Source organism: Aquarana catesbeiana, linkage group LG12 (assembly GCF_042186555.1).
Source record: "Aquarana catesbeiana isolate 2022-GZ linkage group LG12, ASM4218655v1, whole genome shotgun sequence".
In the NCBI taxonomy this organism is placed as follows: domain Eukaryota; kingdom Metazoa; phylum Chordata; class Amphibia; order Anura; family Ranidae; genus Aquarana; species Aquarana catesbeiana.
This window is the reverse complement of record NC_133335.1, coordinates 25,202,034-25,215,355: the sequence shown is the minus strand read 5'-3', so window position 1 is coordinate 25,215,355 and position 13,322 is coordinate 25,202,034. Positions and strand designations below refer to the sequence as shown.

The 13,322-nt window shown below is 47.8% G+C and overlaps 1 protein-coding gene across 1 annotated transcript in view; it reads right to left on the bottom strand.

Moving 5' to 3' along the window:
* Positions 1-8,127: 8,127 nt before the first annotated feature.
* Positions 8,128-13,322, bottom strand: part of LOC141114015 (uncharacterized) — a 49,770-nt gene continuing 44,575 nt past the window's right edge. The window contains exon 16 of the mRNA XM_073607437.1: positions 8,128-9,077. Within this exon, the coding sequence (XP_073463538.1) occupies positions 8,908-9,077 (170 nt within the window). The 3' untranslated portion in view covers positions 8,128-8,907. The remainder of the gene's footprint in view (positions 9,078-13,322) is intronic.

The following is a 13,322-nucleotide window of genomic DNA, read 5'->3' as shown; positions in this document are numbered from 1 at the left end:
AAAAAATAAATAAATGCACATTTTTCACTGGCATAATATGTGCATTTATTATTTTCTAGAAAAAAGGTGAACGGTGAACCAATCCTTTAGGTATAAGGTTTAAGTTTTATACCTTAATCCTCTCCCCCTAGACTAAACCCCAGACTAAACCCATGCAGTATGGGGGGGCCTACTGCAAGGATAGATTTTTTTTATTATGAACAAGAATGTCAGAGAAGACACTTGGGTCAGGCAGGCACATTGTCACGTACCTGACAGTAGAGCCTGATGTGCAGGGAATGGCCTCTCTTGCTCCTCTGATTCTGGCCCCCTGATAGAGTAGACAGGAGGAGCAGAAGTGCAGAGTCGCACAAGTGCCAAACAGTTCATCTTCACTGTAATGTAGAACAGCGGCAGGTGGCACGGTGCTGGAGCAGGGTTCTCCAATGAGCGGAAGATGCAGGTCGGGCAAGCCGGGTCAAACACTGGCAGGAACATCAGGAGCAGAAGCGGAGGCAGGTGCGTAGTCTGGATGCAGGCAGGGTCGGCAATGGGCTGGCAGCGTGGTAGTAGAAGGAGCAGGCAGATGCGGAGTCAGAACAAGCCGGGTCAGATGCAGGCAGCAGGTAGCAGAGTCAGAGGCAAGCCGGGTCGGTAAACAGGTGCAGGTATCACGGGTAAAGAAGGCAGGAACACACGGGAACGCTGTAGAACGGACAGCACTGGATGCAAGCACAGACCAAGTTTAAATAGCCTCTTGGTAATGTGCACACAGGTGAACCCAAGGTGTTCTGACAGAGGCTGAGGTCACAGGTCGACTTCTCCGTCGGTCATCTTGAGTACTGGCTGGTCTTCCCTGACAGGCTGAGGTCACAGGTCGACCTCTCCTTCGGCCATCTTGAGTACTGGCTAGTCTTCCCTGACAGGCTGAGGTCACAGGTCGACTTCTCCTTCAGCCATCTTGAGTACTGGCTGGTCTTCCCTGACATTGCCCCCCCCTAACGGGCAGCCTCCGGATGCCCAATCTGGCTACTTTGTCAGGATAGGTCCTCTTAAAGGTTCGGATCAGTTCTTGGGCATGAATGTTGGTTTCAGGTTCCCACGAATTGTCTTCAGGACCGTAACCCCTCCACTTAATAAGGTATTGAACTTGGCCTCTCCTTCTCCTGCAATCTAAAATCGCCTCTATTTCAAATTCCTTTTCGCCATCTACCACCACAGGTTCGGGTGGCTCTGTATTCCGATCCGGAAAAGAGTTGGGGATGGCGGGCTTCAGTAAGGTTATATGAAACACCGGGTGGATCCTGAAGGTCTCCGGTAACTCCAGCTCATAGGCAACATCGTTAATTCGTCTCTTTACAGGAAACGGTCCCACGAATCTGGGACCTAATTTCCTTGAAGGACAGGTTAGTTTCAGATTTGTTGTGGCTAACCAGACTTGGTCCCCCGGGTTCAGGATCAGGTCCCCTCTTCTCTTCTTATCGAAGATCTGTTTGTTATAAGCTTGAGTCTTGGCCATTGTCTCTTGTAGCAGCTTGTTGTTGGATCTAAAGAAATCCAATGTTTCAAGTACAGCGGGTACCGGGCATTCCGGAATGTTATTAAACAGAAAGTACGGGTGAAAACCGTAGTTTGCGAAGAAGGGAGATTGTTTCGTGGCTGAATGAGAAGAATTATTGTAGGCAAACTCGGCTAAGAGGAGAAGCAATGCAGATATTGTTCCAGTGTCTGGTTGGTCCTTTCTGTCTGACCATTAGTCTGCGAATTCTCTGAAGAGAATGAAAGTTCAATACCCAAGGATTCACACAAGGATCTCCAGAATCTGGAGGTAAACTGGACCCCTCTGTCTGAGACGATGTTAGCCGGAACCCCATGGAGTCTTATAACCTCTCTGATGAAGATCCATGCCGTCTCTTGTGCAGAAGGGGTTCTTTTCATAGGAATGAAGTGGGCCATCTTGGACAATCGATCAACGATTACAAAGATAGTACTGTATCCCTCGGATGGGGGCAGTTCCACAATGAAGTAAATTGAAATCATTCTCCATGGTCTGTTCGGGACAGGTAATGGCTTCAACAGACCCCAGGCTCTGGATTTGCTGTTCTTATTACGGATGCAGGTGGTGCACGATTCCACATATCTCCTACAGTCTCTTGCCACCCCCGGCCACCAGAAGGTTCGCTGCACCAATTCAGCAGTCTTGCTGACCCCAAAGTGTCCTGCCAGCACGTGGTCGTGGCACATGCTCAACGTGGCAGTTCGTAGATCCTCTGGCACGAAGACCTTATCCTCATACCAGAGTAGCCCTTCCTGTGTCCGTAAAGTGATCCCAGATGGTGTAGAACTTCTCACAGAGGCTTGTTTAATCTGCGTCATTAAGTTCCCTTGTAGGAGAAGGAAATTTCCCAGAGGACAGGATCGTATCCGGGGGAGAGATGTCTTGGGATTTGCTAAACATGCGTGATAGCGTATCTGGCTTTATGTTCTTGGATCCAGGTCTCTATGTCAGATGGAAGGTAAATCTCGAAAAGAAAAGTGCCCACCTGGCCTGGCGAGGTCTCAATCTCTTTGCTGTTCTTAGATATTCAAGATTCTTGTGATCTGTGTAGATTAAGATTGGATGTGCTGCTCCCTCGAAAAGGTATCTCCATTCTTCTAATGCTGCCTTAATTGTTAAAAGTTCGCGATCCCCAACGTCGTAATTCTTCTCCGCGCTAGACAGTTTACGCGAGAAGAACGCAACTGGGTGCAACAGGGCCTTGGGGCCCTGTCTTTGGGACAAGATAGCTCCCACCGCAGTTTCCGAGGCGTCCACTTCTAAGACATACGGTAAGGCCGAGTCTGGGTGCTTCAAGACGGGTGCAGATGTGAAAAACCTCTTCAGCGTTTCAAAGGCCGACTGAGCCTCTGGAGACCAGCGGAATCGGGACCCCTGTTTGGTAAGCTGTGTAATGGGGGCAATGATTGCTGAGAACCCCCGAATAAATTTTCGATAAAAGTTTGCAAAGCCTATGAAACATTGAATACCTTTCTTGTCACATGGAGTAGGCCAGTCCAGGATAGCCGTTACCTTCTGGGGATCTATCCGGATACCTTCGGTGGAAATGACCAGCCCCAGAAATTGGATACTCTGGCGTTCAAACTCGCACTTCTCGGGTTTGGCATATAATCCGTGTTGTCGAAGGCGGGTTAATACACTTCTCATGTGTCTGCGGTGGTGTTCTAGGGAGGAAGAAAAAATTAGCATATCATCAAGGTATACAATGACAAATAAGTCCAGGAAGTCTCTGAGAACATCATTAATGAAATGCTGGAAGGTAGCCGGAGAGTTGCAGAGCCCGAAGGGCATCACGAGATACTCGTAATGCCCAAATCGTGTGCGGAAAGCAGTCTTCCACTCGTCTCCCTCCTGAATGCGCACCAAATTATAGGCGCCCCGAAGATCCAATTTTGTAAATATGGTAGCGGAACCAAGTCTTTGAAAAAGTTCGGGAACTAATGGAAGTGGGTAACGGTTCTTCACCGTCACCTTGTTAAGTTCACGGTAGTCCCCACAGGGCCTTAACGACTGATCCTTCTTCTGGACGAAGAAAATCCCCGCCCCAGCTGGAGACGTGGAAGGGCGGATGAAGCCTTTCCTGAGATTGTCGTTGATATAGTCCTTCAGTGCCACCAGCTTGCTTTCAGACAGAGGGAAAATCCTCCCAAAGGGAACTTTGGCTCCGGGGAGTAGCTCTATAGGGCAGTCATAGGGCCGATGAGGTGGGAGGATCTCTGCCCCCTTCTTACTAAACACGTCTAGGAAGCTGTGGTAGGCTGGAGGCACAAGCTGACTGGTTTCAGAGTCCGTATCTAGACACAGCAGAGCGGGAACATCACAGGAGGTCTGTAGGCAGTGCTGGGAGCAGTAAGAGGAGACAAAGTTAATGCTTCCTTTAGACCAGTCGATATGGGGATCGTGGGCCTTCAACCAAGGTATACCAAGGATAACTGGGAACAGAGGGGAAGTGATGGCGTCTAGTCGTAGCAGTTCTCGGTGGTCCTGGGACATGATGGTCAGCAGAGGAATGGTTTCGTGAGTGACTGCTCCGGACTTAATGGTGGAACCATCGGCCAAGTGAACCGAGAGTTTCTGTGCTTTAGGCTGCAGGGGGATATGATGTTCGGCAGCAAAGGACAAGTCCACAAAGCAGCTGCAGGCTCCGGAATCAATTATGGCGGTAGTCTGAAGAGTCCTTCCTGGCAGCTGTAGAGAAATGGGAATAGTAAAGTGAGCGGAGTTGCTAAGCGAGCTTGGGGTTAGCGAGGCAGAAGTAGTGAAGAGAGACTTACGAGGTTTCACTGGGCAGGACCTCACGTAATGTCCGGATCCCCCGCAGTATAAGCATAAGTTCTGTTGGCGGCGGCGTTGTCGTTCTTCAACAGTAAGAGAGGGCCGCAGCAGGCCGAGTTGCATAGGTTCCGGGGCGTCAGGAGCCAGAGTGGCTGGAGCAGGTGGAGCGGGATAGGACGAGCTGGGTACCCGAGGTAACATCCACACTGGACGGGATGGAGTGGACGCTCTCTCTAGTCTTCATTCTCTCAGCCGGCGATCGATCTGGATGGATAGATCAATCAGAGTTTCTAAGGTAGGGGGTACCCCTACCCGCGCTAACTCATCTTTGAGTGGTTCGGAGAGGCATATACGAAATTGGTATCGTAGGGCGGCGTCGTTCCAGTTTGTGTCAAATGCCCATCGTCGAAATTCAGAGACGTAGTCTTCCACCGCCCTACAACCCTGTTGAAGTGCATGAAGAGCCGCTTCGGCTGAAGCTGTCTGCTGAGAATCTTCGTACAGCTGGGCCATGGCACTGAAGAAAGAAGTTAAGTCGGATAATCATTCGGCCTTCTGTTCCAGAAGGCGGAGGGCCCAGGACTGTGGCTCCCCTTGTAGCAGGGAGATTACAAAGCCGACCTTGGTAGCTTCTAAGGAGAATGTGCGGGGTTGAAGGGCAAAATACAGTTCACATGCGTTCCGGAACGCTCTAAACTTGCTGCGTTCACCCAGGAACCGGTCTGGGGTAGGTACCCTGGGCTCAGGTGGGAGCATGACCATGGCAGGAGCAGGAGAAGATCCCTGAGAGGAGGCTGATGCTGAAGGTGGACCCTGCGGAGTTGCAGCGCCCGTCAGGGTCTGTAGGCGTCCCTCTAGCTGAGTGTAGCCCTGCTGTAGGTCTTTGACGGCTTGTGCCAAGCCGGCCAGGTGCTGGCAAAGTTCATCCATAGGAGAGGGTCCCTGCGCAGGCTCAGACATGGCTGTCCGTTACTGTCACGTACCTGACGGTAGAGCCTGATGTGCAGGGAACGGCCTCTCTTGCTCCTCTGGTTCTGGCCCCCTGATAGAGTAGACAGGAGGAGCAGAAGTGCAGAGTCGCACAAGTGCCAAACAGTTCGTCTTCACTGTAATGTAGAACAGCGGCAGGTGGCACGGTGCTGGAGCAGGGTTCTCCAATGAGCGGAAGATGCAGGTTGGGCAAGCCGGGTCAAACACTGGCAGGAACATCAGGAGCAGAAGCGGAGGCAGGTGCGTAGTCTGGATGCAGGCAGGGTCAGCAATGGGCTGGCAGCGTGGTAGTAGAAGGAGCAGGCAGATGCGGAGTCAGAACAAGCCGGGTCAGATGCAGGCAGCAGGTAGCAGAGTCAGAGGCAAGCCGGGTCGGTAAACAGGTGCAGGTATCACGGGTAAAGCAGGCAGGAACACACGGGAACGCTGTAGAACGGACAGCACTGGATGCAATCACAGACCAAGTTTAAATAGACTCTTGGTAATGTGCACACAGGTGACCCGAAGGTGTTCTGACAGAGGCTGAGGTCACAGGTCGACTTCTCCGTCGGCCATCTTGAGTACTGGCTGGTCTTCCCTGACAGGCTGAGGTCACAGGTCGACCTCTCCTTTGGCCATCTTGAGTACTGGCTGGTCTTCCCTGACACACATGCATGGGTGGTTAAATTAGATGTGTAACTTATGTCCCTAAAACACCTAACGGTTCTCCTTGCATTTTGGGCCTCTGTATGTATCCAGGCTGTGTAAAAGTCTCACACGTGGTATCGTCATACTCAGGAGAAGTATCAGAATGTATTTTGGGGTGTCATTTGTGCTATGTACATGCTGTGTGTTAGAAATATCTTATAAATGGACATCCTTGTGTAAAATAAAAAAAAAAAAGCGCTTTCATTTTCTATCCACATTTTCCAAAAACGTGTGGAAAAAAATGACATGTTCAAAAGACTCATTATTCCTCATAAAATATATGTTGGGGTGTTTTCTTTTTAAAATGGGGTCATTTTGTGGGCGTTTCCATTGCCATGATGCTCCAAGGCCTTCAAATGTGTGATAGGTAGTCAGGAAATTAGATGTGTATTTTATGCTCCTAGAATGCCTGAAGGTGCTACTAGGATGTTGGGCCTCTGTATGTGTAAAATTCTCATACATGTGGTAGCACCATACTCAGGGGGTGTAGCAGAATGTATTTTGGGGTGTCATTTTTTCTATGTACATGCTATGTTAGAAATATCTTATAAATGGAGAACTTTGTGTAAAAAAAAAAAAAAAAAGCATTTTCATTTTCTATCCACATTTTCCAAAAATGTGTGGAAAAAAACGACATGTTCAAAAGACTTATTATGCCTCCCGCAATATATAGTACGTTGAGGTGTTTGCTTGCCAAAATTGGGTCATTTTGTGGGTGTTTCCATTGTCCTGGTTCTCCAGGGCCTTCAACAGTGTAATAGGGAGTCAAGATAATGTGTAATTTATGTACCAAGAACAGCTGACAATGCTGCTTGCATGTTGGGCTTTTGTATGTGGCCAGGCTGTGTAAAGTCTCACACATGTGGTGTCGCCATACTCAGGAGGAGTAGCAGAATGTATTTTGGGCTGTCGTTGCAAATGTACATATGAGAAATGAGAGACATAATAACCTGTTAATATGGCAATTTTGTGAGGGGGAAAAAAATCTTCATTTTACAAAGAATTGTGGTACGAAAAAAATTACAACTTCAAAAAACTCACCATGCCTCTTACTAAATACTTTGGAATGTCTACTTTCCAAAAAAGAGTCATTTGGGGGGTATTTGTATTTTCCTGGCTTGTTCGTGTCTCAAGAAATGAGATAGGCCATCAGTACATCAGGTGTGATCAATTTTCAATGATTGGCACCATAGATAGTAGACTCTATAACCTTCACAAAGACTAAATAATATATGCTGATTTTGGTTATTTTTACCAAAGATATGTAGCAGTATAATTTTTGGCCAAAATTTATGAAGAAAAAACACTAATTTGCAAAATTTTATAACAGAAACGAAGTAAAATTAATTTTTCACGACATTTTTGGTCTTTTTTTATTTATAGCGTAAAAAATAAAAAACCCAGTGGAGATTAAATACCACCAAAAGAAAGCTCTATTTGTGTTTAAAAAAAGGACAAAAATGTCATGTGGGTAAAGTGTTGCATGACTGAGTAATTGTCATTCAAAGCATGAGAGCACTAAAAAGCTGAAAATTGGCCTGATTAGGAAGGGGGTACAAGTGCCCAGTAGGCAAGTAATTAAGTAAATATGATGTATTGCAGACAAAAGTATTTTATTATTTATTATTTTAAAAAGAAAAATTGTGCTCAGTGCTGAAATTTACACGTACAGGTGGGTGAGTGACTGGACAGCTTCGTCTGACGTTTCCATCAGTGACAGCCTGCCCTAAATGGAGAATGCTTCTGTTGTCTCTTTAGCCAACCCATAGTGTTCTGGGTATCCTTTTTCGTAATATACATATTTAGTTGTAAAATATTTTTTTGTAAGGTAAACCTTTCCTGTGAGAAACATGGAACCAACGATTGCTGACCTCCTGAAATTACCAGCCCTCTGGCTGTCCTTCTCATCTTCTGCATTTAATACCGTCTTTGCGGCTGACCTAGAACAAGTGCGCAGATTAGGAGTGTCGGGGAAAAGTCATCAACTCCTGCATGCTTATTCTTTGCTGGTGAATCAAGGTACTGAAACTGCATGATTGGAATGACAACCAGGCTAAAACTCAGCAATGGCATTAATTTTATTTCCTTTAAGCACTGCTAAGTCATAGAAGAAATTAAAGTAGAACTGCAGACAGCTGTTAAAACACAAATTAATTCACTTATTTATTTCAAATATCATTACATAAAGGAATGTGTAAGTAATCAGACTGGCGAGGGAAGCTCTAGGGGCCAGTGAGGCTCCATTAAATTGTAAGGTGCTCTCAGTCTAACACTGAGAAGATGCTCAGTGGAGGGAAGAGCTGAGGGGTGACCTTATCACTGTGCTGTTCCCCTATTGTTCAGTCATAGGATGGGCTGGACCCTAGACCAAGCTATATTGCCTGACTGCAGTGTAGTCTTCGGAGAGGTCCAGGAATTGGCTGTTCTGTAGATGGGGGGGTGCCTGGATCACAAGACCAACCGAGCAGAATTTAAAATCTGACCAGCCAAGCAGGAACAACACTTCCCATGTATGTATTTTAAATGTGCATTTAGCTGTTTGCCTGGAGCTCTTGGATGTAATATAAAGTATAGTATGATCAGTATAAAATATAAGAACGCTTGATACATAGATGATCTTTTTTTTTAAGATTTAATAAGGTGGAGAGGACACTCTTCCCAAGTTTGCTTATATATTTTCCACAGCATAAATGATAAACCTGGAGAATATATAACTTTTCCTGTAACAGCTAGGTGACGACATGCCATAGACTTTGGCGCTACCCCCTAAGTATTCTTGTGTTCTACAGGAGGGTACTATCTCCAGACATATTCGCAACTTCTGTATGATAGGAAGAGGCAAAGAAACACAATTTAGCAAAGATTTATATAAAATATAGGCTAGTAGTGCTTCAAAGGAGACCCGGCCGTGATGACTGCTATTTAAAAATGTTGCTTTCCACAATCTCCTGAAACGAGGGTCGGCTATTCAGGTTCTGGTGCCAACATCTCAGCATCAAACTGTAGATGTCACTAGTACACAGGGGAGGCTGGGGCAGTCTGTATCCTGATGTCAACTTTGTACGCACTCCCTCCAAACTTTTAAGAGCTAGGAAGACAAAAAAATAACATTACAAGTTACTTGCCATACACCCGGATAGTTCGAAAGATGGAACAAATCATAAACAGAGGATTTCCTTTGAAAACCATGCCTAAAATGTCTCAAAGCCTAGGCAAATGAAGTTATATTTAAATCTCCATTTTCCTGTAAAGGCTGAACTCACCTCCTGATCCTCCCAACAAATTCCCTTTCTAGTGGGACATGAATCTTGTGTCCAGGTCCCAAAAAATCGTAGCTCTGGTACTTCTTTCTTGCAAAGCTGCTGCCACATGTTTTCTCTCCATAGAGCCACATGTTCTGGGTTCCCCAAAGTTTCCCCAGGAGTTTGAGAGAGACTTCACTGAAGGTTGCTCCCTTCTCTGTGAAGAGCAATCACAGTGATGGCATAATTGCCTCTGATTACTCCAGTTTTTCAAGTACACACAGCACCCTTTCCTCCCTTTACTAGAATTCCCAGTCTCTCTCACTTCCAATTGTGTGCAGGTTTTTATTTTCTCAAAAAATACTTTCCAACTTTCAGCTATTAAAAGGATCTTGTGCTTTTCCTATTAACAACAAACCAACTGGTTCACTTTAGAGCAGGAGTAGGCAACCCTGGAGAGGTGGAGACCTACCTGTGCAATATGGAAGAGATTTAAGATAATCCAGTATGCAGCATGCCCAGAGTTCAGGGAGAGTAGTATGTAACACATAGTGAAGGGGTCAGGAGTCAGACTAGGTATTGTGGAGGGGTTAGGAGTAATTAACGCAGAGCTCAGGGGAGAGTAGTATGTAACACATAGTGGAGGTGTCCGTAGTCTGTAAAGCAGAGTGGAGTGGTCAGGACTAAGTAACACAGAGTTCAGGGGTTCGTAGTATGTAACGCAGAGTGGAGGGGTCAGGACTAAGTAATGCTGAGTTCAGGGGTCAGTAGTCTGTAAAGCAGAATGGAGAGGTCAGAACTAAGTAATGCAGAGTTTAGGGGTCAGTAGTATGTAATGCAGAGTGGAGGGGTCAGGAGTAAGTAACGCAGGGTTCAGGGGTCACTAGTCAGTAATGCAGAGTGGAGGGTCAGAACTGAGTAACGCAGATTTCAGGGGTCAGTTTTATGTAACACAGAGTAGAGGGGTCAGGACTAAATAACACAGAGTTCAGGGGTCAGTAGTATGTAATGCAGAGTGGAGAGGTCAGGACTAAGTAATGCTGAGTTCAGGGGTCAGTAGTATGTTATGCAGAGTGGAGGGGTCAGGAGTAAGTAACGCAGAGTTTAGTGGTCAGTTTTATGTAACGCAGAGTGGAGTGGTCAGGACTAAGTAACAGAGTTCAGGAGTCAGTAGTATATAACACAGAGTGGAAGGGAATACAGGAATACAGTGCCTTGAAAAAGTACCACACCCCTTGAAATTTTCCATATTTTGTCATGTTACAACCAAAAACATAAATGTATTTTATTGGGATTTTATGTGATAAACCAACACAAAGTGGCACATAATTGTGAATTGGAAGAAAAATGATAAATGGTTTTCAAAATATTTTACAAATAAATATGTAAAAAGTGTGCATTTTTATTCAGCCCCCTTTACTCTGATACCCCTAACTAAAATCTAGTGGAACCAATTGCCTTCAGAAGTCACCTAATTAGTAAATAGAGTCCACCTGTGTGTAATTTACTCTCAGTATAAATACAGCTGTTCTGTGAAGCCTTCAGATGTTTGTTAGGGAACCTTAATGAACAAACAGCATCATGAAGGCCAAGGAACACACCAGACAGGTCAGGGATAAAGTTGTGAAGAAGTTTAAAGCAGAGTTAGGTTTAAAAAAAATCCCAAGCTTTGAACATCTCACGGAGCACTGTTCAATCCATCATCAGAAAATGGAAAGAGTATGGCACAACTGCAAACCTACCAAGACATGGCCGTCCACCTAAACTGAGAGGCCGGGGAAGGAGAATAATAATCAGAGAAGCAGCCAAGAGGCTCATGGTAACAGCTCAGGTGGGAGAATCTGTCCACAGGACAACTATTAGTCCTGCACTCAACAAATCGGCCCTTAAGACCCCTTTCACACCAAGGGACTTATTGCAGGCACTATAGCGTTAAAAATAGTGCCTGCAATCCGCCCTCAAACAGCTGCTCCATTGTCTGCAGTGTGAAAGCCCGAGGACTTTCACACTGGAGTGCTGCGCTGGCAGGGCGGGAAAAAAAGTCCTGCCAGCAGCTTCTTTCGAGCGGTGAAGGAGCGGTGTGTTTACCACTCCTCCACCGCTGCTCCCCATTGAAATCAATGGGGCAGCGATGGGATACCGCCGGCAAAACGGCGCATTGCGGGCGGTTTTAACCCTTTCTCGGCCGCTAGCGGGGTGTAAAAGCGCCGCTAAAAATAGAGGCGTTTTACCGCTGACGCTGCGGGCGGCCCGGTGTGAAAGGGCTCTTATGGAAGAGTGGCAAGAAGAAAGCCATTGTTGAAAGAAAGCCATAAGAATTCCTGTTTGCAGTTTGTAAGAAGCCATGTGGGGGACACAGCAAACATGTGGAAGAAGGTGCTCTGGTCAGATGAGACCAAAATGGAACTTTTTGGCCCAAAAGCAAAATGCTATGTGTGGTGGAAAACTAATGCCGCGTACACACGGTCGGACTTTCTATCCTACTTGGTCCGGCACACTTTCCGACGGACTTTGTCCGCCAGGTGCGCCGGACTTTAAAACGGACGGACTTGCCCACACACACCCGGACTTTCTGGCGGGCTAAGTCCGCCCGTCTTTCCGACGGACTTTCGCCGGAGTTCCGGCGGACTTTCAGAATGAACGGACTTGCCCACACACGGACAAGTCCGTTCATTTTGAACGTGACTCAGGTGCGACGGGACTAGAAAAGGATGTCAATCTTGCCGCTTTTATCGGCGAGATTGACACCTTGCGAGCCCCGTCGCGGGGCATACCAGGCCCTTAGGTCTGGTATGGATTATAAAGGGAACCCCCTACGCCGAAAAAACGGCGTGGGGTCCCCCCTAAAATCCATACCAGACCCCGATCCGAGCACGCAGCCTGGCCGGTCAGGAAAGGGGGTGGGGACGAGCGAGCGCCCCCCCCCTCCTGAACCGTACCAGGCCGCATGCCCTCAACATGGGGGGTGGGTGCTTTTGGGGAGGGGGGCGCCCTGCGGGGCCCCCCCACCCCAAAGCACCTTGTCCCCATGTTGATGAGGACAAGGGCCTCTTCCCGACAACCCTGGCCGTTGGTTGTCGGGGTCTGCGGGCGGGGGCTTATCGGAATCTGGGAGCCCCCTTTAATAAGGGGGCCCCCAGATCCCGGCCCCCCACCCTATGTGAATGAGTATGGGGTACATGGTACCCCTACCCATTCACCTAGGGAAAAAGTGTAAGTAATAAAACACACTACACAGGTTTTTAAAATATTTTATTCAACAGCTCCGGGGGGGGGGATCTTCCTCCGGCTTCGGGGGTCTTCTTCCGGCTTCGGGGGTCCCTCCGCTTCATCTTCTCCCGGCGTCCGGTTGGTTCTTCTCCGCTCTCTTCTCCCGGTGTTCCTGTTCTTCGGCCGGCTCCTCTGCTGTCTTCAAGTAGCTCTCTTGCCAGCAGAGGTCCGGACTTCTGGGCTTCTGGGCTTCTGGGCTTCTGGGCTTCTGGGCTTCTGGGCTTCTCTTCCCCAGATGTTGACACGACGCTCTCTCCTGCTGGACTGCTCTCCGAGGGCTGCGTTGTGACTTATATAGGCGGAGACCCCGCCCCCTTTTGATGTCACAGTCCCTGGGCATGCTGGGACTGTGACGTTTTAGGGGGCGTGGTCAACATCACCCAGTGACCACGCCCCCTAAAACGTCACAGTCCCAGCATGCCCAGGGACTGTGACATCAAAAGGGGGCGGGGTCTCCACCTATATAAGTCACAACGCAGCCCTCGGAGAGCAGTCCAGCAGGAGAGAGCGTCGTGTCAACATCTGGGGAAGAGAAGCCCAGAAGCCCAGAAGCCCAGAAGTCCGGACCTCTGCTGGCAAGAGAGCTACTTGAAGACAGCAGAGGAGCCGGCCGAAGAACAGGAACACCGGGAGAAGAGAGCGGAGAAGAACCAACCGGACGCCGGGAGAAGATGAAGCGGAGGGACCCCCGAAGCCGGAAGAAGACCCCCGAAGCCGGAGGAAGATCCCCCCCCCGGAGCTGTTGAATAAAATATTTTAAAAACCTGTGTAGTGTGTTTTATTACTTACACTTTTTCCCTAGGTGAATGGGTAGGGGTACC